Source organism: Kwoniella dejecticola, chromosome 11 (genome assembly GCF_000512565.2).
Source record: "Kwoniella dejecticola CBS 10117 chromosome 11, complete sequence".
In the NCBI taxonomy this organism is placed as follows: Eukaryota; Fungi; Basidiomycota; class Tremellomycetes; order Tremellales; family Cryptococcaceae; genus Kwoniella; species Kwoniella dejecticola.
The window spans coordinates 14,095-37,464 of NC_089311.1; the positions used below are offsets into that span (position 1 = coordinate 14,095).

The 23,370-nt window shown below is 49.0% G+C and overlaps 10 protein-coding genes across 10 annotated transcripts; 4 read left to right on the forward strand and 6 right to left on the reverse strand.

Moving 5' to 3' along the window:
- Nucleotides 1–818: 818 nt before the first annotated feature.
- Nucleotides 819–2,332, reverse strand: I303_108123 (uncharacterized protein; the record flags this gene model as incomplete). Its single annotated transcript, XM_018410814.1, has 6 exons — nt 819–968; nt 1,041–1,261; nt 1,317–1,456; nt 1,524–1,837; nt 1,901–2,029; nt 2,093–2,332. The coding sequence occupies 6 exons, from the start codon at nt 2,330–2,332 to the stop codon at nt 819–821; spliced, it is 1,194 nt and encodes a 397-aa protein (XP_018260624.1).
- Nucleotides 2,333–2,896: 564 nt separating this feature from the next.
- Nucleotides 2,897–3,568, forward strand: I303_108124 (uncharacterized protein; the record flags this gene model as incomplete). The annotated part of the gene is made up of 4 exons (XM_018410813.1): nt 2,897–2,948; nt 3,023–3,096; nt 3,238–3,366; nt 3,464–3,568. 4 exons carry the CDS (start codon nt 2,897–2,899, stop codon nt 3,566–3,568), a joined length of 360 nt encoding a protein of 119 aa, XP_018260623.1.
- A 519-nt stretch (nt 3,569–4,087) lies between these two features.
- Nucleotides 4,088–5,156, reverse strand: I303_108125 (uncharacterized protein; the record flags this gene model as incomplete). The annotated part of the gene is made up of 4 exons (XM_018410812.1): nt 4,088–4,350; nt 4,441–4,676; nt 4,747–4,898; nt 5,007–5,156. The coding sequence occupies 4 exons, from the start codon at nt 5,154–5,156 to the stop codon at nt 4,088–4,090; spliced, it is 801 nt and encodes a 266-aa protein (XP_018260622.1).
- A 510-nt stretch (nt 5,157–5,666) lies between these two features.
- Nucleotides 5,667–8,104, reverse strand: I303_108126 (uncharacterized protein; the record flags this gene model as incomplete). Its single annotated transcript, XM_018410811.1, has 7 exons — nt 5,667–5,879; nt 5,936–6,024; nt 6,073–6,149; nt 6,203–6,311; nt 6,373–6,957; nt 7,011–7,360; nt 7,431–8,104. 7 exons carry the CDS (start codon nt 8,102–8,104, stop codon nt 5,667–5,669), a joined length of 2,097 nt encoding a protein of 698 aa, XP_018260621.1.
- A 2,265-nt stretch (nt 8,105–10,369) lies between these two features.
- I303_108127 (uncharacterized protein) lies at nt 10,370–11,220 on the forward strand (the record flags this gene model as incomplete). Its single annotated transcript, XM_018410810.2, has 4 exons — nt 10,370–10,577; nt 10,631–10,804; nt 10,848–11,073; nt 11,121–11,220. The coding sequence occupies 4 exons, from the start codon at nt 10,370–10,372 to the stop codon at nt 11,218–11,220; spliced, it is 708 nt and encodes a 235-aa protein (XP_018260620.2).
- Nucleotides 11,221–11,259: 39 nt separating this feature from the next.
- On the forward strand, nt 11,260–12,057 carry I303_108128 (uncharacterized protein; the record flags this gene model as incomplete). The annotated part of the gene is made up of 3 exons (XM_065969765.1): nt 11,260–11,439; nt 11,499–11,634; nt 11,696–12,057. The coding sequence occupies 3 exons, from the start codon at nt 11,260–11,262 to the stop codon at nt 12,055–12,057; spliced, it is 678 nt and encodes a 225-aa protein (XP_065825837.1).
- Nucleotides 12,058–12,226: 169 nt separating this feature from the next.
- Nucleotides 12,227–15,897, reverse strand: I303_108129 (uncharacterized protein; the record flags this gene model as incomplete). Its single annotated transcript, XM_065969766.1, has 18 exons — nt 12,227–12,289; nt 12,345–12,410; nt 12,467–12,991; nt 13,055–13,267; nt 13,324–13,465; nt 13,537–13,605; nt 13,670–13,780; nt 13,842–13,861; nt 13,922–13,961; nt 14,016–14,077; nt 14,131–14,203; nt 14,261–14,283; nt 14,335–14,590; nt 14,636–14,856; nt 14,923–15,457; nt 15,529–15,601; nt 15,654–15,689; nt 15,756–15,897. The coding sequence occupies 18 exons, from the start codon at nt 15,895–15,897 to the stop codon at nt 12,227–12,229; spliced, it is 2,670 nt and encodes an 889-aa protein (XP_065825838.1).
- A 333-nt stretch (nt 15,898–16,230) lies between these two features.
- I303_108130 (uncharacterized protein) lies at nt 16,231–16,449 on the reverse strand (the record flags this gene model as incomplete). The annotated part of the gene is made up of 1 exon (XM_065969767.1): nt 16,231–16,449. One exon carries the CDS (start codon nt 16,447–16,449, stop codon nt 16,231–16,233), a length of 219 nt encoding a protein of 72 aa, XP_065825839.1.
- A 168-nt stretch (nt 16,450–16,617) lies between these two features.
- On the reverse strand, nt 16,618–18,817 carry I303_108131 (uncharacterized protein; the record flags this gene model as incomplete). The annotated part of the gene is made up of 16 exons (XM_065969768.1): nt 16,618–16,627; nt 16,681–16,710; nt 16,758–16,858; nt 16,912–16,975; nt 17,034–17,069; nt 17,130–17,184; nt 17,300–17,339; nt 17,397–17,460; nt 17,511–17,595; nt 17,647–17,840; nt 17,913–18,059; nt 18,107–18,281; nt 18,326–18,355; nt 18,400–18,498; nt 18,564–18,600; nt 18,653–18,817. The coding sequence occupies 16 exons, from the start codon at nt 18,815–18,817 to the stop codon at nt 16,618–16,620; spliced, it is 1,332 nt and encodes a 443-aa protein (XP_065825840.1).
- Nucleotides 18,818–19,334: 517 nt separating this feature from the next.
- Nucleotides 19,335–22,912, forward strand: I303_108132 (uncharacterized protein; the record flags this gene model as incomplete). The annotated part of the gene is made up of 11 exons (XM_065969769.1): nt 19,335–20,872; nt 20,929–20,961; nt 21,033–21,303; nt 21,367–21,582; nt 21,636–21,683; nt 21,731–21,816; nt 21,874–22,061; nt 22,131–22,229; nt 22,291–22,436; nt 22,499–22,548; nt 22,615–22,912. The coding sequence occupies 11 exons, from the start codon at nt 19,335–19,337 to the stop codon at nt 22,910–22,912; spliced, it is 2,973 nt and encodes a 990-aa protein (XP_065825841.1).
- Between the last annotated feature and the right edge of the window lie 458 nt (nt 22,913–23,370).

Genomic DNA, 23,370 nt, shown 5'->3' on the forward strand with positions numbered 1-23,370 from the left:
AGATGTGAAATGCAACGTAACCCAATCCCATTGCTCTTAATGCAAAGCTTAAAGTTCCTTGTGGCGTCTGATTGCAGATCGGGTCAGGCAAATTGCAAAGGAAATTAGTGCCTAGTTGAGGGTTCGCTGCCGTGTGGAGTAGCGACCGGACAGAATCACATGATAAGAGAATGCAAAACCCCATGATCAACCCTGTATGACCATATCCCCATACGCTCCGAGTAACCCGAACGAATCCACTTCAGTCCCCAGACTACCCCGAGTATACTTTCGTTTGCCAAGACGAGACGGTCTTTGAGTAACTCTTATCGGCTTACTTCGATAACCGTGATTAGCCTATCTGCGCAGCTGCAACTGTGGTGCATCGCCAGATAGCATAGAAGACGCTGACACCGTTAGGATATACGAGGAGGCTCGGCATCGACGTCAGCACAAGCGGAGTCGGAGGAGCCGTGGGACCGAGGACAAACAGTAGAGGAGCTCCTCCTTGAGGGATACCTGTTGATACTCTTCAGTCATGCCTTGTGGTAACTGGGCCGCGCATGATCATTTGTCACGGCTTATGCAGACGTCAATTCACCTCTCTGCGTTCCGCTCAGACATGTGCGGTTCACCTCCGAGACGTGATGCTAGAAGCATGCTTGGAGTATGTGAGGTCTTTGAAGAGACTTCCGTTGTAAATTTGAGATGGTCAGAGCAAGACAAAGGAAAAGTGCATTTACAAGCATCAATACAATTCACAGGTTCAAGCTGTGTTTACGACCAGATTCGACACATATCAACAAGCGAGCATCCGAGCGAGTATCAGATCCACCCGTCTAAGCTGGGAGAAGGATGTTGACACCCATGTATTCTCGCTGAATATGTTTCTGGCCGTTTACCATGACGATTGTGTCGCGAGGAGCAGCATCAGTAGCATGATGGGCATCGGCGATCTGGACTTCTCTCCACTCCCTGTTTGTAGGGATCTAGGCGAAGCGAGACAGTGAAAATTCAGCGCATCGCCTCCAATGATTCAGTAGGCTTTCATTCACACTTACTGGGATACCCTTCTCTCGCAGCCGCTTGAATTCTCGATAAGCACCTTGGGAGTCGAAACAACCTTCACGTTGTAAGAGGGGTGACTGGTACGCAGGCTCCATCCTGAGATCACCCTCGGAAGCCTGGAAGAGGACAATCGAGAGCCGGTCATACGTTTGCTGGTCAGAAGGTGGATCCACAACCCTATGTCTCGTGGCTCTGAAATGACCTCCAGAGACGACTGGACACCACTGATCAGCTTTTACTCTATGTGAAATAGCTTTCAGGAAACTTACGTTCGAGGGTCTCTCCGATATTGATGACCAGGGCTCCGGGTTTGTATGGTACATATCTCCATTGTTCGTCTCTGCCCCAGATCTGTAGGGAGGATATAGGCACCGAAAACAGCATGGTGGTAGTTCCGAAGTCACAGTGACTAAGAGATGCACAGCACAGTCTTGATGAGCAATTGTCGTCAGTGAACACGATGATGGCACACTCACCCGTTCATCCTGGTCCCTTGTCCCTTAGCGTGCACTACCTCGTCTGAGGCGTAGTACAAGGCTTGTCGGAAATACCCTTGACCGACCGGACCAACTTTTGACTGGACAAGATCCCAAAGGAAATCGTCTGGCATCTCCAAGACTTTGGAGAGCAATTTCAGGAGTCTCTTGTTGACCGAGTAGGTCAAGTAGTTACAGAAATCGACAATCTCGTCCCAGAAAGGGTGCATACAGGTGGGAATGCGATCCATGGATTCGAATTGGGGTTGGTAGTAGTTGAAGTGCTCGATATTATCCTTGTTGCCTTTCTCTTTCTACTCGCCGAGAGTTAGCGCAGCTCCATGTCTGCTCAGAAGTATGCTCAGCGGTAGACTCACCCTCCACCCCCACATGGGCTTCCATCCGGCGAAAGTACCGGACTCGTCCGGGTTCCAGTGCAGTCTCTCCTTATCTTCATCACTGATGTGTTGATGTAGGTACTGAGCGATGTCGAACTGCCTGTGAAGCTGTTGAGAGTATCAGCGATCATCTATAGGCACCGTGAAGAAATTAAACTCTGTCCGACTGACCTGCTCGATCGAGACACCGTAGTCCTCTAGGAAGATGAATCCATCATCTCTGATCGCGACTCTGCAGGTGTCGACTAGATCTTGCACGACTTTAGGGTCCGGGCTGTCAAGCAAGGAGAGGTCAATCGTTCTGAGCTTAGCCCAGTCGATATCTAATTTAGAGGTCGGAGGAGGGACCCAAGGCGTGACTTGGGGCTTGCCAGGTAGATCAGCAGCAGGTGGGTTGAATGGGGCAGCCATAGCGACTATCAATTGAAGTCTGACTCAGGAGTTGGATGAAAGAATGGAAACAATTGGTGAATTCCAAAAGATACCTCTTTCGCCGTTGGCATGCATTATATACGTGTTGGCTATCAACATCCTATCATCATCTGCGCCTGTCTAGCGCTGCGACTCGGGGCGCAAACCACCTGCTCGGCACATACCTCTGTTAAGCTGTCCGGAAACTCGGGGAAAGATATCACACCAATATCTGCCCAAACGTAAGCATGAAAAAGCCAATGAAACGCGCGCAATTCTCCGCCTACGAGGTAACAGCATATGGATGCCGACTGGTGAGATAGAAGCCTGGTCATCCCGTAAAATGACCGACTGTCCCCGATTTACCCGAGTCTCCCCAACCGCTCTTATGATACCCACCCGGAACGGTTGGTCGACTGTCTAGAAATACTACTTATATCTGTTGCCAGCACTGCCTGTACGTCTCTTTCAACCTCAATCGTATCTGACGATCTCACTCCCAGAACACCAATAAATTTATAACACTCTCTAGTACTTATCCACCCCGGAAAATAATCGTTGACAATGTCCAAGCAAATCATCGGTAACGACAAATACCCTCTCAAGCCTCACAACTGTGAGTCCATCTCTCCCCAAACCGCAAGGCAGCGATTCTGTATCGGTCCTCGGGGCTCATCAATCAACATATAGCTCCCGCTGTCAAGGTCCCAGGATTGGTCTTCGCTTCCGGTCAAGTTGGACAAGGTGATATCGAGACCGCGACTGTGAGTGACACAATCTCTTGTGATCTCTTGATCTCAGCCTTATGTCCCCGCATCATTTTCCGTCGTGCGCTCCCAGCCTTAAGACTTCATTGTGCTTGAATCCAATATGCAGTACTGATTAAGCATCCTTGATTGTCACAGAAACAATCTATTACCGCCTTGAAGGAAGTGCTCGAACTTTCCGGATCTTCCCTTGAGAAGGTCGTCAAGTTTAACATCTACTTGAAGGACATGAATGACATGGTGACAATGAACGATGTATTCGTCTCTGTAAGTCTTGTTACATACCTCCTATCTATTTCCACGCTTGATCCATGCATACCTTCCTTCACGTATCACTTCTCGGTTGCTCACGCGTAGTTCATAGCTCCTTCCCGAGGGTCCCAAACCCGCAAGAACCTGTATCCAAGCTGGATGCCTTCCCGGTGGTCCCAATGCCCGAATCGAGATCGAAGCCATCGCTCAAGCATAAGATATGTTGCAGATCATCATGACTTGCATGAAGGAAGTAGGATACCTGATAGATACAATTACAACGAGCAGCATATGCATATTTGTCCCCTCATCGCAAGGTTCTTACCAGTTTATCGGGCATCACGTTGGCGTGGAGGTGTTGGCCATGTGTCGCTTGCCAGGTTATACTTCTGAGTCTTCTGTACCGCGCTCGAGCATGGCATTTCTCCCCGAGGTCGATCAGCCCATGTATCCCAGCGTATAGTTTGATCTCGCTTCGCTGCTGGGGTCAAGCACTCCGCATAAATTGAGATTCTCTCCGTCTCTAGAAGTTGTGAAAATCAAAAACGAAAGAACATATACTGTCCATGATTGGGAAAATGCGCAATCCGAGGGGATCGGCTTTTTGCTTGACTACCTTCCGCGGAATGCAGCTCAGACTACACTATGCAAGACTTGGGAAGTATGTGACGACCTGGAACACGAATACAGATGCATACAGTCGTACTTGAAGCACATGCCGTTGAGAGGACTTAGATCATGCCTTCACGTCTTGCAATTCATTCTGGAACCACATAGTGATCGCTTTCATGTCGGCACCCAAGGCCACGGTGTCATAGATATTCAAGTGTTCTTTGGCCAATTTACCACTGTTTGACAATCGACTGACCCATTTACCATTCTTTCGAGCTGCTGCGACGATCTTGTCTAGGGCTCCTACAAATTCAGGTTCGTCTCCTTTGGCGGGAACATATCCTAGCAAGGACTGAGCTAAGTCGTTGGGACCGATAAAGACGATATCTGGTTGTGACAAAAGTACAGGTCAGCACAGAAAGGCAAGCATCCGGCGGAGGAGGTAAGACCTGTCATGAGGGAATAGATGTGACGTACCGACTCCGTCGACAGCACAGATTGCGTCGACATTCTCCAAACCCTCCTTGGTCTCGATTTGAATACAGGTCAACAGAGTTTCGTTTGCCGACTTCATGTATTGCGGTATTGTGAGCCCGTGTGCGAGACCGGGGAATGGCGAACCTTGTCCTCTTAAGCCATAAGGAGGGAACTTGGAATACTTGACAACCAGCTCGGCTTCCGCTGCTGTGTTGATTTGGGGGACCATTATACCGCTACGCAGTTTGAGTCAGCAACGTCCTCTGGGTCATCGTACAAAGAGGGATTGAGATGAGAGTCACTCACTGAGCGCCAGTGTCGAGGGTACGTTTAATCAGATCTGGCAAAGGAGCTCTAATTCTGACAATTGGAGAGATATCCAGGGCAGCGATTGCGGCCACCATGTTATGCATCGAATCGTCACTGATGTTTCCATGTTCACAATCGAGTATAATACTCTATCGACATCCGATTATCAAATCTGAATCAGCTTTGGACCGATACGACAGCTTCCGATTCGTCTGAAGGGGATCTAACATGTGTGCGGGAAGTTCAGTGAGACTCACATCAACGCCTGTTTGAGCTACTATCTGTGCTGTTCTGACCGAAGACAATCCCATGAAGGTCATGACCGGCTTGGAACCGGCTTTCAGGCCGTTCAAAAGACGGAGTTTGGGGTTTTGGAATGTAGTTGTAAAGGCGTTGGCTTGTGTCATTATGGCAGTATTATATAATCAGACTTGATTGCTTTGTCTGGAGCTTGTGCAAGCTTGATTGCATATAAGCACTTTTATAGTCAAACCACTCACATCACCCCTACAATGCATCTCCGCTTGGCCGCTGGAAAGATACTGTCGAATCGATATGTTAACGCGTTTGTCCGGTTCGACCACACCCCGATGACAGGTTATCGCCCCCGAATTTCCCGAGTGCAACCGGTGAGGTTGTACCTCCCGAGAACAGGAATTTTTGGTGATGACGCTGGTCAATGGTGCATACCGGTCCGAGTGAGCGCGATAGCAGTACCTAGTTGAGATTAGATCAAGAGACCAGCGTATCATCTCCGACATACAGTATGAACACAGGCGGATGCACCTCGCGAAGGATTCACGCAGTCAGAGATACCATACGGCAATGAGGTCCAAAGTACAATACAACATGCAGCTAGGCGGAGCCGATGGTTTTCTCAAGAGGGTCTTCCGCCTTCCCTTTATCGTACTTATATCTTAGACCCTTCGCGACTCCATATCTACATTGTAAACAAAGTCCATGGATTTTCTGTCCTCAGCAATAAGCCTAGCCCATTCCAGATACAATCTGAACATGTAAGCTGTCATGTCTTCCCTCCTCCAGTGAGTCAAAGCCCACTCTCGACCAGCGGAAGCAATCCTCGATGCAAGTCTGTCCTCCGCGTGAGGATTTGTCAGGCTGGGCCGGAACTATGCAAAATCATTAGCGTGAAGCCTGCTTTACACTGCATCTAGCAGCCACTCACGAAAGCGACAACATCGTATAAATCGGTGAAATCCATCTTCAGCGGTACAAAGTGTACCCACGGTTGAATCCGATCGCTGTACCACTCGGCTGCATGTAGGTCAGATCTGTGCTGGCCTCGTAGCAGACCACACTCACGCATGATCGTAGCTTTCATAATTAGAGATCCAGAAGTCAAGAGTCGATTGAATCGGGCCGACCAAGCATTGCCATCTCTGTTCTTCATGTCAGTACCGTTTGGCTTTTCGACAAGTTGAAGTCCACTCACACGTCAATGACGTATTTATACTGTGCAGCCTCGTCGTGCCCCATTCGCTTGTTACTGAAAGGATAGTTTCGAGCGATTTTGTCGCACGTTCCATCGTTTCTGTCGCATTCTGAAAAGCGGACAGCATCATGAGCATCTATGGTTTTCTGACAGCAACAGCCCCGGCTCACGGAGAGGTTTTCCAGTGAAGGTGATGTCCATCTGGTCCTCATTGATTCCCTTCCAGTGGGCAACAGTGGCTCCATCTCTGAGTGACTGTTCGCCGACATTAGGAGACAAGGTAACAAGGTCGCCGTTTCCACCATAATTGGTGAGGTTAACGAGACGTAATCGTTGACTGTTCTCGAAGGATACCGTTTTGTCGTGATGCATTGCGGTATTTGAGCCTCGCCACAAGATTTTGTCGTTCTTCCTGTCTTTCCAAGCCGGGACAAGGCCTCCCTCTACCCACTGCTCGGTGGGAACGCCCAAAATGTCCGCGTGAAGAGCCGTTTTGCTCAGGGAGAACACTGGACTGGGGCTTTCCATCGGCGGGTTTTTGCCAATCAATAAACCGTGCTGCTCCAAAAGCTCGGGGTGATTGCAGATATTCATGTATTCTCGTAGATCCGACACAAAGGACTTTGCTGACAGATCGTGCAGACCGCTCTTCGATTCCTTCTTTTTATGTCGAGCGGCATTGAACAATGGCGATGATATCGGACAAGCCCATGCGAAGCCGTTGACTCCGTCGGAACTTTTGTCATCATCGAAGACTGCGCCTGTACATTAGCGAGGATTGCAAGAAGTTGGCGTAGTATAGACCTACAATCATCTTGGTCGTCTCTGTTCAACAATTCACTGCGGTGGTGCCATGATAGCATGTTTTGCGGAGTGTCTGATACTGACATAACGATGGTCATGTCTGGAAGATGATGCGCGATAGGTTGTATCAATTCGATCTGATGTTGAGGTCTCTGTTCCCCTGATTCCACAATCTTACTGTCGTACTCGTGATACGACTCAACGTTCCCTCCCGCTACTTTCAACGTGAAAGTTCCCGAGCTTTTTGAGGCCTGTTCGATCCTTTTATTGAGCTTGTTGGGGGACACGGAGTAGAACGGTGCCAGATCTCGTTGGATTTGATCATATTCATCTGGTAGAGGCACGTTGTGTTCGCTAGGAAGTCGGTGTTATGGTGCATTGGCATAAAAAGTTTTCGAGAACTTGCGCAAAAGATTTGACTCACACAACATAAGCCCACCATTTCTCAAAGCCTTTAGGAGGGCTTCGCTTGTATCTTCGATGATATTCATCTGCCGCCTCCTTCAATGTCTTACTTTGCTTTGCCACTTTCTCGGTCCATTGCCTCTCAGAGTCGTCGATCAGTAGCCTGATCGGGTGCACGGAGCTGTCGGGGTTTACCTTTACGACTCCAAACCTGGCTGAATGATCACCGATCATGGAAGTGCCATCCTTTGATCTGATTCTCTGGGACATCCTTCGTTGACCCCGCAGCGAAAGCTCAGTCCGCGATACTTGAGGCCATTGATTCCACCCCTTGATCCGACTCCCCGATACTGCTGGGTCCTGTAGAAAAACTAGGACAGTTCCCGCCACTGTCAGTATGCTGAGTATCTGTCGCCATAATTTGAGCAGTCTATATCGCGGGACACGGAAGGTGGGAGTGACTCCAGAGCGCTTGGATTTGCCTGAGTCGTCGTAAGAGTCGTCGAAATGGGCAGGCGAGTCCGCGAGTGGCGATTTGACCCTCTCATTCAATCGGGTAGCTTTGATTGGGTCTAGCTGATATGTCTCCAACTGTATCCTATGTCGCTCTTCGGGAGATAAAAGAGACTTTGACTGAACCGGAACCGCTTCTTCGAGCAAAGTAGTTAAGGATTTTCTGCGAGTGTCGAACATTGTGAGTAGGGGAAGTATCTGACATGACAGATCTTCGAGCCATCACACCCACAATATCAAGCTTCTTTATATGATATGGAGCTCGCTGAAGACAGTTACGCGTGCAAACATCTGGCTAGCGTCTCCATTTCCGGTGAATCTAGTTTGGACGCGTTGCCATCTGCCATGGTTTCCGTCCGCAAAAGTCGCGATCGTGGCATAGCTCAACTGGAGAGTTTTGTCAGACCGGGGCGGACTGGATCAATAGGTCTTCCGGATCGTTCCTTCGGTACCAAATGTTCATCATATTAGTCCGTGAGGCTTAGGGGACTGCTTATCATTGCCAAGCTGAAGACGATGGAGTAACTCGCCATTTGATAACGGCAGCAGTAAGAGGCGTCGATCTGTTGCGGCATTTGAGGAACTTTCCATTCTGCCAGACGCTATAATGTTCCTGATACTAAGGAGAGTTTGATTTGGAAGAGGAGCGAGAAGGCACGTTGACCCTTGGAATGGTGACTGACAAACAGATCTACAGCGCAAGTGATCTAAATTTCCCCACTTTCGATCTGGGAGATATGTGGAACCAGGCTGTGCAAACAGGCTTCGTCATCTCGCACCGCCGGACGATTTCGATCCGAGATCTAAGGGTTGGCGGCATCTTCTTTCAGCTTCCCATCCCACCGTGGCGGAAGAATTATTCCGCATATCAGCCTTGGGAGTATGCGATACCAGCAAGATCTGATTCCAGCGCTCACGCTCAGGGAACCGGCGATCAGCGTGCTTCAACGCCAACGATTTTGAGGCAGACTGATCAAAGCCGGATCAGTACACTTTCAACCGGGCCTAGGAGAGGTGTCCATCACGATCTGCAGGGCTAATTGTTCACTTGAGCTGCATCGCCTTGCGCGACCTGTACAGAGAAGATCAGTGTACGCCTATCTTCTAACAATGAATGCTCTACGAGACCAACACGGTCGATCCGATTTTGCCGGCGCGACAAGCTCGTATCCATGAGCTTCGAGATGGGCAATAGCCTGTGACGCCCTTTCGTCGTGGCCATTGTTCCTGAAGATGACGATCACATGCGACATCGGGGATCTTCACAAATTCTTCACGCACAAGCGAGGGACGCGAAGCTACTATCACCGACCAGGGTGTATCTCGGATTTAAGATGCCTCGTTACCCTGATAAAGCTAAAAGTCCGTTACATCTTTTTTTTTCTTTTTTTTTCCATTATCTACATCGATCTTCTTCAATCCAGGTTTTCTCGACAACAAATCCCGTAATTACCAACTTTACGTCCTGGACTAAGCCAAACACGCGGGCTGGCATTCCGCATCTTCCGGCTTCAGCAAGCCAGGCAAGTGCTTCACGGCGCTTCGAATTTTCTCGATTACAAACAATGCGTCACAATTCAATTGGAAACAGCTAGAACAGCGAGCCTCAGAAAACCGCATATAGCTCTTCACGCTGTCGTCCAGTCCGAGCGACACGTTTATGCCCGTCTCTGTCAGCGATTCGTGACATAGAAACTACCGTGCCGGATCGCATCTGTCTACTGCATATGTGTGTTGACCTGAATATCCACTAACAACAATTACCGCAGCTAAGGACACAGGGCACGTCGCAGGGGCTCAGGAGGTGGCTAGGACGGAAATATGGCTTCATGACAAATCGTCATCGACACCGGCCGCCGTTCGATCAGCTTTCCGGAGGTTAGGTATCTTAGGTTTAGTCTTTCGATGAAATTTTTTTGATAAGACAGATACCGTATCATGTGGAGGGCGATGGGATTAATAATTAACAAGCCGGAGAGAATAGAGAGATAGGGACATGATGGCCATCCGCAAGCAACACTCCGCTGCTTAATGAGATCATCCAACTATACCCTGAAGCGTGGTGCGGCCAAGAAATGCGTTTATTTGATTTTCGCTTGCATCGCAATGAATCTCAATCACACGTGGTAGCAATTTTCGGCAAATGGCTGTCAACAAATCTTTGCTGGTTTAGGGCAAGTTCTGTGACTTGGAACTAGGGTTTGCATGTTTTACCTGCATGCCCTTGCGCAAGTACCAATGTCGCAGTTCCATAAATAGCAGTCATTTCAAGTTCTTTATTCATGTCAAGTGTCTCTTGTTTACACCAAATCCCGAATTCCTGCATGCACCGCATTTTGCAGTTCAGCAAAGCATGGCTGACCGATGAAGCTGAAGGAGGATTGCAGCTTTTAAGAACTTCTTTTCTATTCTTTCAATTTTCCTCCCTTTGTCAGCGAAAACAAGATGCTTGGAGCCGTAGCTACGATCACTCTGGCCTTAAGTGTGGGCACTGTCGAAGTCTTGGGACATCGAGGATGTGGTGGCCACGAAGTCATGAGGAGAAATCCAGGCGGTCCTGTTATCAACAATGCTGCTGAATTGAGATCGTTACAATCTAGGCGTCTGGTGCAGCGACAAGTTACGGATGAAGCTAGTGCAGCTCAAAGTACAGGTGAGCTTCGACAAGATTTTGCGGGAAAGGGTGTTTGCTAAAACTAATGACAGATCCCTCCACTGAGTGTACCGCCTACTCTTATGAACCAGTTACCTCTATCAAATCTTCGTTCCCCACCATTTGGGAAACGGCAACTCTTGTCAGCGGTGACACAGAGGCTGCTTCACTATTCGCGACAATCAATTCTACCGTCAACTCCAAAGTACCTAACATCAAACCCAAAGGTGAGTGTTTGGAGGGATTAGGACAGTCTGACCATGTTCACAGGTACCTCGACCGGAGATTTCTCGAACGTCGGGTACAATGCTACAGACCCTGACTGTTGGTGGACATGGCGTCAATGTACTACACCCGAGAGTTCAACCGGTATCAATGCGGATCACACGACAGTCCCAGAGCCGGACACATGGGGGCTAGGCTTCGATGACGGACCCAATTGCAGTCATAATGCATTCTATGATTATCTACGGGATCAAGGACAAAAGGCAACAATGTGAGTCATAGTTGGCTTCCATTGTTCCAGCTGACATTTCGCTCCAGGTTCTACATCGGAAGTAATGTCATGGACTGGCCTCTGCAGGCGCAGAGAGGTCTGGAAGATGGTCACGAGATTTGTATTCACACTTGGTCGCATCAGTGAGTTATGCTGCTCGAGACTCATCGCTGACCAGCTAGATACATGACATCCTTCTCCAACGAAGAAGCATTCGCAGAACTGTACTACACCAGAAAAGCGATCAAAGAAGTTCTAGGGGTCACTCCGACCTGCTGGAGACCTCCGTACGGAGATGTCGATAACCGAATTCGACTTATCGCTCAAAGTCTAAATCTGACCAACTACGTCTGGTCAGACGATTCGGTAAGTGAGATTCCGTTTCTCTCCAATGATATAAGACCATTTGATAACGTTGTTCGTAGGAGGATTGGCGTGCAGGTGCCGCTGGCAGCAATGTGACGGAAGCAGATGTTACTGCAAACTATCAAGCTGTCATTTCAAAGGTGTCGAACGGAACTTACAAATCTAGTGGGCCAATGGTTCTCACTCATGAACTTAGTAAGCCTACCATCTTTGCGCTTTTCCCTCACTCTCGCTCACTGTCAGCTTTCAACCGCAGCCAATTTCACCATGTCAGAGTTCATCTCCCAATATGACGCTATCAAGGCCGCTTTCAAGTATATTGTTCCTCTTGCCAGCGCTTTCAACACGACTCAGCCTTATGTGGAGACCAACGTGACCTATCCAGACTTCCTGACGTACACCAATCAATCGTCTAGTGGTAGCTCTTCTGGATCGTCCTCTGCCTCAGGGCCTGCCGCCTCAGCAGGCAGTACTACAAGTTCTTCTGCTGGTAGCGCAAACTCCGGCACCTCGAGCACCAACTCGAATGCGAAGAGCGCTGCTTCGCCCAAGTTCACCTCAGGCATGATGGGATCGATCGTTCTTGTATCCCTGGTCGGATTTTTCAGTCTTTTGTAGGCAATCCCGAATATCGCCCCGCAAGGACAGAGAACAACTAGCATAGTTACCAATGGACAATACGAATGCATGCACCTGATTGACTCGCGTGAGACGCGTCAGTCAATGCAAGGAGACACCGTCTACCTCTAGCTTGCATGTAAGTCCTAGTCGAAGAGACTGTCGTGTGCTAAGGTGCAACGTTATTGCCGTCCCCCCCTATTGATGGATCCCAATTCCACCAATTACTATCCTGAGGACGGATCAGACAATTAGCGATCATCGGGCCGAGGGATTGCAAAGCTCACCGCAAAAGCAAGTCCGTCTTTCTCTGAAACATCTTGTAGCATCATGGGATCCCAGAATTGGTGCAGCTGTTCAGTCAGGATAAGCAAAAGATGCAGACACTGCAAGCAGATAAGTCACTGACCAGTTCGTTGGTCGAATTCTGATTGACAGCTGTGTCGTCGGTGGAAGCGTGGCTGATGACGGGTAGATTCTGCTCTGGTGTTCCGGAATTATATAGCAACTCTTGCAACGCGATCGCTATCGTATCGTTTACATTGGTCGTGGGGGAAGTTGTGGCGCCCGAGGCAGTGGGCGTGGTTTGGAAGATAGTCTTTGCAGTTTGGGCACCTCGTGATGCCCTTTCGATCAATCTTGTCTTGAGACCAATGAGTTCGATATTCTCATCGTCGCTGTCTTCCACATTTTCGTGGTGAGTGGGCATGATACCGTCACCAGTGGTAGGCTCAATCTTCCGCACTGCTTGCGCTCTTAAACGTAATAGCCACCGCAGATTGTTCAAGATCCTGCGAGATGATCCAATCTGTACAAGCGAGGTATATAGACCGATCGCAGAGTCTATCTGTGATAGTGCGAATCCGGCCAAGGGATTCTTAGGGTTTCTAAATATCAGAGTTCCTAGGCAAACTGCGGAGTTGAACGCGTGGTACTGATCAGGAAGCGAGATCAAATCAGCACATTACCTCACATGAGGAATGTCTCATAAGCTCACCCAAAGATACCAATGTCGTGCACAGACATTAGGGTGCAGGGCGTACAGACCTGCTATCACATTGATCATTTCATGACAACGCTCTACCACGGCCAGGAAGGACATGCCGAAAGCTGATCTAGTCGGGTCCTCGGACTCGTATATTGCGCGTGCATAGAAGGGTCGGTGAAGGAAGAGGATTGTTTCCGAAATATTGATGGCAAGGGTGGCTTGCTGTTAAGTGAGCGTCAGTAGCGTGACCTATCGAATTGTGATGGTCATAAGCTTACTTGGAACGATAGGTTGAGATTGCTGGGGGCTGGGGCAGGACTATCTCGAATAGCCATTTCGGGATTGGAGTAAACAGACGGCAGAGCTAGCAGGGCCGCTCGACACCTCAATCGGAAGGGAATCTGCTTTTCGAAGTGACATCTAGCCAGTGTAGTCCGTGAAGCGAATGATCAGCTTAAAAGGCTCTGCGAGCATAATACAGTCGGACTTACATCCGCGCATGCAGATCCGTTACAGTGATATACGGCGTTTCTCTGACCCTCATTGCACGATCAAGTATGCTACATCCGCTCGTCAGCCTGATGATGACGATGCAGTTGAATAGATGGAGAAACTGCGCCTCACGCTGCGGAAATTTGCGCCAGCTCAAATTTGAGCAAAAAGAAGTCAGGGTCAGGGCCTGGAAGTGTGTTGGCAGGAAGAGCCGTATCAACGTAGTCTAGGGAGATTGAGTACCTGCGTGGTAGGTGAATATTAGACCATGTACATAACGAAGTGATTTTCCAATCCCACTCACGGGCGCGAAAAGCAGTTCGCCTGGTCGTGGAGTAGTTGTTCAGTCACCAAAGGTATCAAGATGCGCATTCATGAACTCACCTGAAATATATCCGAGGAGTAAGATTCCCAGAACACACGGCTGGACACATTGATCAACGGATGACAAACATGTCGACGAAATAAGGTCGCTTACCGACGCTCCTCCACAACTTCTGCAGGAAGGTTCCAGCGAGCTCCGTCTCGATGCAAACCCATCTGGTCATAAAGTCAGCCGAATATATCTATGGCGTCCTATCAAGCACACATACCGCTTGCGACAGGCGCATAGCCATTCCCCAAAGGGGCCAAGCGGAATCACCGTTCCGGCCCTTTTCCGTCTCCCTTTACCGAAAGAGTCAGCGTGAATTCGCTCATTGTGGGCATGCTCCGGTGACCTACAGCATGAAATGAGCCATTATGTGCTGAGGTACTCAGTCAGCGAAATTATTAGCCGGGAGGGGGGGTTCACTCACCAAGCTTTGTACTCCGGCTAAAGTAGTGTTCACCAAGAAGTCTCCTTTCGCAAGACACGCCTTTGCCAAATTGCAATAGTGCTCAGCAAGAGGATCGTTTGCTCTTAGTTCCAGACTATGCAGGGCACCCATAGCAAGAATGATATATATTAGAGCTAATTCCTGAACGACTACTGCCTGAGGTTGATTACCCATGGCAGCTTCATACGCTCGACTGAATTTGGGCTGAAAAGATGTCCGGGGAGCGACGTTGAAGCTATAGATTTCTGATCAGCGAGTTACGACGAGTCACTAGACTTACTGCCAAGCAAAATAGCGGTAATAAGAATCGACCAACACCATGCCCTCGTCGATGGGAGGAAGTTTCGACAACAGCTGATCGGTTCTTAGATACTGACTTCGAAAGGGAAAAGGTATAGAAGGTTGCGGCATCGATGTGGAACCAGAGGCGAGATCTGTCGGTCGGTCGGGCGAGGGGTATCTAGATGCAGAAGGAGATTCGACTGGTTCGTGAATTTCTTGCTGCAAAAACAGACAGTGAGATACCGCGCTGCTGGAGTAGATACAAGCGGAATCTCCTCCACTCACATCCTTGAGCCATTCACTGGCAGCTGTTGGACCCAAGTACTTCGACCTTCCACCATGACTAAGCACTAATGTCCCGTAGCTCTGGTTGTCAGGAGAATCGTCTGGTCGAGGTGGCTCAACAGGTTTGTATATGTTGAGTGCTTCTACGGACGGCGTGCTGAAGTCAAATCGTACTTGTTGCAATTCAGGTTGCGGTATACTGGGTCCGGAGTCCATTCCTTGAGTGCTAGCGTCTTCATGGTGTGACAAGGCTGCAGCGTCTGCCAGATCAGACAGAGCACCTTCAACTGGTACAGATGGCGATATTGAAGTAGAAGCTTTAGGTTGGTTGTTGTTATGAGAGGTATGTATGTCTAGCGATGGCTGGTCATTGTGTTTGAATAACGACGACGAACGCTGACGTAGGGAATCCGGTGCGGGATTGGAAGGGGTCGCAGCGCGATTGACCGGGGCCGCGGAAGATGGTAAAGGGATACCGTGCTCTTGTAGCATGCCTTCAAGAGTTTCCAGTCGATTTAATAGACCATTTGGACCACTACTGGGCATCATAATGAGCGTGCGGACCGTAAGTGGGGAATATCTCTGAATAACGTTTCGATGGCTTACACATTTCCTTGAGGCCTTTCTTTCTCCGGACACAAGTGTCCACAAGCCCTCCTCACGCAATTGGCGCAGGGTACTATTTGTTGAAGACCGTTAGTCGCTAGCGAGAAGGGTGACGCTCCACTCACTCTGTCGATCACACTTGAGTTTCAGCCGTCGGCATTCTGGCAAATTTTGTTGTGTTATCAGCTCGGAGAAACATGGTCCAGATCCCAAGCAAGGTGACATACCAGCACAACTGAATTGCTGTCTTTGCTTCCTCTTCTTCTGCGGTCTTCCTCCTTCTCCGTGCCCGCCGGAGGTCCGTTTTTGCGAAGGACCACCCGAAGCAGGAGGGGATAAAGTTGGTCCACGGGCATCACTGGATGACATTTCGCCGTTCAATGTGCGTTTTACTTGGTGATAGCAGGTCAAGTCGGAGAAAGATATGGATGGGAAAGATCTAAAGATTAAAGTGAGAATGCTCATGTCGATTTCCGCGGGACCAAGGAGGTGATCACATGCCAATCGGACATAGCGGAATTATTCTATACTTGGTGGCATTCACACACGAAGGCCGCGTATTGTAGAATATTTATACACGTGAATAGGTATGGTTTGCCCGTTCTCATTTGGATATACACGGAAGTGACATATACACGTATATATGTATACATACATATAATTGCCCATGCACCCGTTGAGCTTTCAAGTTCCGATAAATTGTTACGACTGCATTTTGTCGTTACCCAGGGTGACCGGCCGTTGCCCATCCATCTCATGGTGATTGCCGACCACGAGTACCTCTGCCGAATTCATTCCGTAGATCCTGATGGCCTCATCCTCGAGGTACTTCCGACACTCTCTACGAGATTTATCCACATTGACGCATGCCAGGATCCCGAAGGATACCACTCCCAGTGCCAATAGGAAGGTGAAAGGCATATTGGTGTTCCCAGAGTCGTCAATGATCGCGCTACTAACAAAGGGTCCGATGAAACTCGATGTTTTACCGATAATGGAGAAGAGTGCGAAGAACAGAAACTGCGGCGGGTTAGCTCGGTCTAGGAGGCCTTTCACTCACCTCTTTGCCCCGAGGTACAACTTCAGATATCATCGCTTGCTGCAAGTCTATGTCAGCTTTGGTCTGGTCAAAGAAGGCTTCCTGTAACTCACTGAAATGGCATACCAAGGACAAACAAAGATCTGGCAATCAGCGCTGGTAATCGATGTTCGAACTCACTCCGTAGAACCCTTGATACGCCCAGAATTCCCATGCATTGTGGAATCCAAATTTCTGCTGCGTAATACCTATACAACCCCATGCGCAAAGAACGAGTATCCAAAAGGCGTTCTGACGGGCAGTCAGCTTGACATTGACAGCTTGATGGGAAGAAGTCTACTCACAAACAGAAGCATTGTCTTCGTGGGGATGGTATACCGTCTTTGAACAAGCCAGAAGATTCCGATTCTACACTCAGACATAAGCCTTGGCCTTCGCTTGTGTACCTTCCCGTGTTCAGACGTACCCGATGGCTTGGGCAGCGATTCCGTCGATGAGGAGGCTATCACATAATCATAAGGGTCCACGCAAGGTACTTCAGCTCAAAGTAAATGGGACTCACTAGTTCAGCATTTTCGTGTCATAGGAAACAACTTCGTTCTGAAGGGTAGCGATGACTGCATAAAAGCGTTAGGGACGATTGCTGGCAAATGAAGAAGGCGCTGACCCGTGACTGAGAAAGTGTTGTCAGCTCTAGCTCTCGAACGAGGATGTCACACTTGTTTTACTCACCCACTGTATTCAAACAATCTCCCAGGAAGAAATATGCGGCCTATGCGCACTCAGCTATCAGGACGACGCGCTTCGACCACGAAAGGAGTCAACGAACAAGGTAAATGAACGTTTGCTTGAGTCGCAGACAGAGTCTGAACGCGTGGTATATCTGCTTCAGCCTGAATGGAGATTAGCGGAAGGTCATGCACAGAACCTACATAGCACGTACCCGACAGTGAAGTAGCTGGTATGAGGTGGCAGTTGGTTTCCGGGTCTGTATTGTTCGAACAGTAGCCAAGGGATAGCGCATATTACTGGCATTCCGTGAGCGAGGTACCAAGACCAAGTAACAAGTCAAAACTCACTCCATACGCCTGCGCTATACGCACACACAATGCTCAGTGCTCGAGTATTGCTATCGGGATCGTCGTTGATCACTCCCTCCAAAATCCCAGCTAAGATCGCCAGCACAACGAGTTCCCCTACGGAGCAGACAAGAAATGATACATTTGCCAGTTTATTACGAGCTAGCATGTCTTTGCGGTCATGCGTCTTTTGACTAGACAGCATCAGTGTCAGCTAGCACTAGGAGAAATGCGCAGATATTTAAAATCGTGAAGATTGGACCTACTCAGTCTCTCCCGTCGTCAGTTGAAGTTCACTTTCTTTGATCTCTGGCAGATCTCTAGCCAATCCAGGAAACGCCGCTGTCCAAAAGGTCAACGCGCCTTGATAGCCTATCAAGCCCAAGATGTACAATGCAGTCCCCGCCTCCCACCTGCGACATATAAGTATGAGTCTGCGAGAAGAGGTGTGCAGACTCACTTGGACGGTTTCTCGACACCCAGCCAAGCAAAACTAACAGCCCAAGTTAGGGCAGTGAATGCCGTTGTAATGTGCGGTCTCCATACCCCGTAATCCGCAAATGATCCCACGATCAGAAAGATGACAGCCTGGAACGCGAATGATAGCCCATTGGTGATTAGAACGATGGAATTGACTATATCGTCAGCTGAGAACTCAAGGGGTACGACTCACCCGAACGCTCCGTTCCATAGGCAACAAGGTTACAGCCTGATCATTTCCATAAGCATTGATCCGCGGACTTCCTGACATACCTCCGTCACCACAAGCTACAGTACCCCTAGGGAAAGCGGGATCCCATCCAGCTTGATAGAGCAAATTCTGCCAGGCCGAAATGGCGAAGTTGAAGGGACCTGTGGGCGGTATTTCTCAGCAAATCTCCACTTAGCTCGAGCACAACAATGCTCCATGCACTGACCTAAGCCCGAGTTTCCGACGTAGTACAGATACCATGACTGTTGATCGTCAGTCTGTTTGGGCTCAACGAGTTTGGGTGAGGTGACTAACCCAAACCTCCTTCCTAGTGGTTGTCTTTCTTGCACCAACTATTGGCAAAGGACTGGCAAATAGCGTCGCTTCATCCGTCAAGTGCATATCACCATCCTGCACTGGTGGAACTTGATTCTTGCCATCTTGAGCTGCATTCACGCTGGTCCCGTCTATGTCCGGCATGTTGATGCCAGGCTGGATGGATCGAGGAGGGTTTGTATATAAGTCTAGATTTATCCGAAATCTTCTGAATTGAATCTATAAGGATTGTACCACAGACCCCACAAACAAACTGAATGTTCTATGTGAATTGTGAAATGAAAAGCATGTGCTCCCTTTGCCCGCTTTAGGGGTGTAACCCTTAAATCCTACTTTTGACTGTGCATAACCCGCCCTGAGAGAACCGGAGACAACTTGATTCCAGACCTCGCTGCGCGATGAGAGGGTTCCCGCCGGCATGATGTCATTTGCCAAAATTTGCCTTCTGATTATTACGCGAAGAGAAGGTTAACAAACAATTTCTAAGCAGCTCTGATCTCGAGCTAGACATTCTGGTCCGGGGGAGGTCTCGTAACGTTCTTTATCATGACTAGGTGCTCCTTTTTCACAAGAAGAGATATACAGCGCTAGAAGATTCTGCACACCTCCAACGACGTACTGTGAGCGTGAAGAGGCTTTCTGAGCGAGGGTATCACTCTTCATGTCAGATCAACAAGGAGAAGAAGAACGCCGAGACACTTCAGCTCAAAAATCATTGGACTCGCCACAGCCTGTCTTTGTGATATCAAGCCCCGAGAACCCGCCTACTTCCATACCGACAAGCCCGGAATTATCCCCTGTACCGTCTCCTCTTCTTTCACCTTCGAATATACCGAGAGATGATCCGGCCGACAAGCTGACCTCCAAGCAGGAGGTTGATGTCAGCCTTGGGAACGATGCACAGCCTGAAGAAGAGAAGCGTAACGGAAGGACTAGTGATGCAAAGAAGGAATCAGATGCATCGCAAAGTGCGGCCGATGAGCTGAGCAAGATAGAAGAATCGCGTCGACCAGATCTATTGAAGGTGCATTGGAAAAGTCGCCTGAGAGATCACCATATCCTGGATATGAGTGCCGTCCAACGATCATCGTCGCGCCATCAGACAGACGACACTCGGAGTACCAAGCAGATAGCTTCGAGATTAGTGAGAAAGCATACAGGACGACCACCACCACAACAGAACACCCCAGATACCGATGAGGACGATGACCCATTGAGTGCACCTTCTTCATCCGCCGTTTCTTTTGAATCCAGCGCCTCGCCAAAGCCCGCTCATACGGCTTCCCGAACGTCCAGTCGAAGATCTTCTGCCGGATCATCCATGTGGGAGACCAGTGATGAGGAGACCGAGGAAGACAGAGCCGTTAAATCGGGAGGGGTACTAAGTGCTTTATTGGGGTTGTACAGAACCGAAGCGGGTGAGCGGGACCGAGGAAAACTCCGTTCTTTACTTAGAGATCAAGGTGGAAGTCACGATAGACATGGTAGGCGTCGGAGGAGGTGGAGTTCTCAGTCACTTTTCGCCACGGCATCTGCAAGCTCGAGTGTCAACGGCAGTAGGCGAAATAGTCTGGACAATGGAGAAGAGTTTTCAGGAAGTGACCTGGAGGAAAGGCTCAAGAATGAAAAGGTTCGGGTGCATAGAAACAGGCGACATCAACAACTTCCTCACCGAAGTCAGAACATTGAAGAACCCTATATACCGTCTCCTCATTTCTCCAACGTGCTCAAGCCACCGCCTAATGTAGGATTCAGTCAGAAATTCAGGAAATTCATGATCGGACACGGGTACGCTGCAACGTGGTTTGGTTATCCTGACGATTCTCAAGGGACTTCTACTGGTAGTACGCATCGTGCTATGGCAGCACTGGTTATAGCCTCGTCCAGTCTTGCTGGTGCAGCTAGTCCGACACTCAATCACATAGCACCTGCATATGGCGGAGACGCAGAAACGAGCAGCGGAGCGAGACGGATCAGTTGGTATGATGGCGTAGACGAGCCTCATGCGAGGTTGGAAGATCTCGATAGGCAGGAAGATGAGGTAATGGGTGCCGGTGGCGAGATTGGCACAGACCTGGAGAAGGACATGGAGGAAGGCCGACTTAAAGGAAGGAGTAGGAAGAAGCGGCGAAGGGGGAAAAGAACGCAGAGAGAGCTGGCGGTCACCAAGCATGTGTCGAATATCATCCAGAGGAAGAAGTGAGTCCCATAAGTCCTCTCTTCATGTTGCGTCTGACTGATACATGGGTCTGAAGGTTCATTGAAATGCTGGCGAAGGCGGTTGTCAGGTGAGTCATCTCAACTTCACTTGGTAGTTATGTTCACTTGGTTGTCATGTTGAACACTGACAACCTCTTAGCTATGGGGCACCTGCACACTCAGTGGAAGCATGGCTCTCAGCCACTGCCGATATCCTTTCCGTTGAAGCATCTTTCTTCTTCCTCCCGTCTGTGTTGATAGTCGCCTTCCGAGATTCCGATGTCCATTCAACCGACATCCTCTTCATCCGACCAAGTGGTGGGTTGGAGCTATATCGATTGTCACTGGTCCACGAGGTATACAGGAAGGTGGTACACGATGAAATCTCAGCTAGTCAGGGTTGTAGAGTGCTCAGAAGGATCGAGCACCGGGTGAGTTTTCATGTCAGAGAGGTCTTCATCTCACTCATCATTGATCATACATCTATATGGCAGACTGTGCCCTATTCCAGATGGGCTCTCATCCTTGCTGCAGCAGTAGCATCAGCCACTTCAGCACGAGTCGCGTTCTCGGGATCTTTCATCGATATCCTCATGTCAGGTGTTCTGGGCAGCATGTTGGCGATAGTCCAATTCACGATTGCTGAAAAGAATAAACTTGTATCGAATATCTTTGAGATCGCTATGGCTGGGATATTGAGTTTCGTCGCTGTAAGTCTGGCAATTGTACAAGACCGCATAAGCTGACGCAGATGTACTACCAGCGAGGGCTAGGCGCTTCAAAATGGTTCTGCTACGAGTCCTTGGCTTCGGTAGGTTGCTGACATGTTGTCAAAGTAAGGCTGACCGAGATGAATAGGCTGCGATTGTACTAATTCTACCAGGATGGCATATCTGCCTCGGAGCGTTGGAGCTGGGATCGAAAAATATCGTTGCGGGAGCAATGTGAGCAAGGTGGAATTCCTAAAATCTGCGCCGCTCTTGGCTGATGCTCTGTCATAGACGACTGGTGTGGGCTGTGGTGTACACCTTGTTCCTGTCGCTCGGACTGGGAATCGGTAGTCAGATTTGGGATTCATTCGGTCCATCACAGCCGACCACTACCTCTAGTACTTCCTCGTCGCCTATGGCTACTATAACCGGCAGCTTCAACAGTAATAATACCTACTGGGACCAGACTTTCAATAATGGTGAGCAGCATACTTGATTGTTGTTTGGTGGTTTGTCAGACTCCTTCTCTTACATGCGAGTTACCATAGGAACTTTCACTTTTTCCAACTCGACCTCGAGTACGGAAGAAGCCACCACGGTTGCATGTTATCGGAACCCGGAATGGGACTTCTGGTGGTACCAAGAAGGTAAGTCGTCACGATATCTCTTGGATGATTGCTCGAGGCTGACAATGACATCTGAGTCTAGTCAGCGACTGGTGGTTATTCCTTCTTGTCCCGTTGTTTGCTTACTCGCTAGCAATCTGGTTCAGAGCGGATTGCCGATCCAAAGACATCTTTGTAATGGTCTTGGTCGCTTGTGCTGGTTACGTTGTCAACTTCTACCTTACTGCAGTAAGTCTTCTCTCGGATGTCTGGAATGGTTGCCTCGGCTGATGTGAAGGGTCGGCTTACAGCAAATTGATCAAACCAATGTCGTTTCTGCCGTTTCAGCCTTCACACTTGGGTAAGCCCTACTTCTGATTCGCTTCCTCAACGTCCACCGAGCTGATGACATACTCATACTGCATAGCATTTTGGGCAACCTCTACTCGAGATTGGGCGGAGGTTCAGCATTTCCATCAATGGTCGTGGGAATATTGTTGATCGTGCCCAACGCCATCGCCGCTGCTGGTGGTCTCAGCAGCTCTGATTCAAGCGAAGATTCGTCGTCCGATTCAGGAAGCTCGAGTGGGGAATCCATCAACGCTGCTGTTATAGTCAGTATCCGGATGGTTCAAGTAGGTATCGGTCTAGCGATAGGGCTATTCGCTGCTGCTTTAGTGATTTATCCTTTCGGTAAGAAACGTCGATACATCTTCAGTTATTAGCTATGACTTTACGACTTTTGTTCATAATATCAGGGACTTTTGGAATCTATAGATACCTAGATACTTAGACACTTAGACAGACGCATCCATCGACATATTATTGTACACGATCATAGTTGTCATCAGGTCACACATGCAAAACATACACGCATCTAGACGACCAGCATGACGAGAAGACATTATGTTTTGATACTAATCGATTGTAACGACAGTGAGGATAATTCGTAATCATCATTACGATTTTTTATAATGGGTTGATTCGACGCGCTTTGATCTGTTGGGATGTTCGTTTCATGTCCCCTTGTTTAATCATCCTTTCCCTTTCACTTGCTCATCATTCAACTCGCTTTTCGAGACGTCCATACCAAACCATTCCTCCTCACACGATGACATCGGTGCAGCGTTGGACTTGGGGCGCCGTTGATACTTGGGCCCAATCTTCATCTTGATCTTGTCTA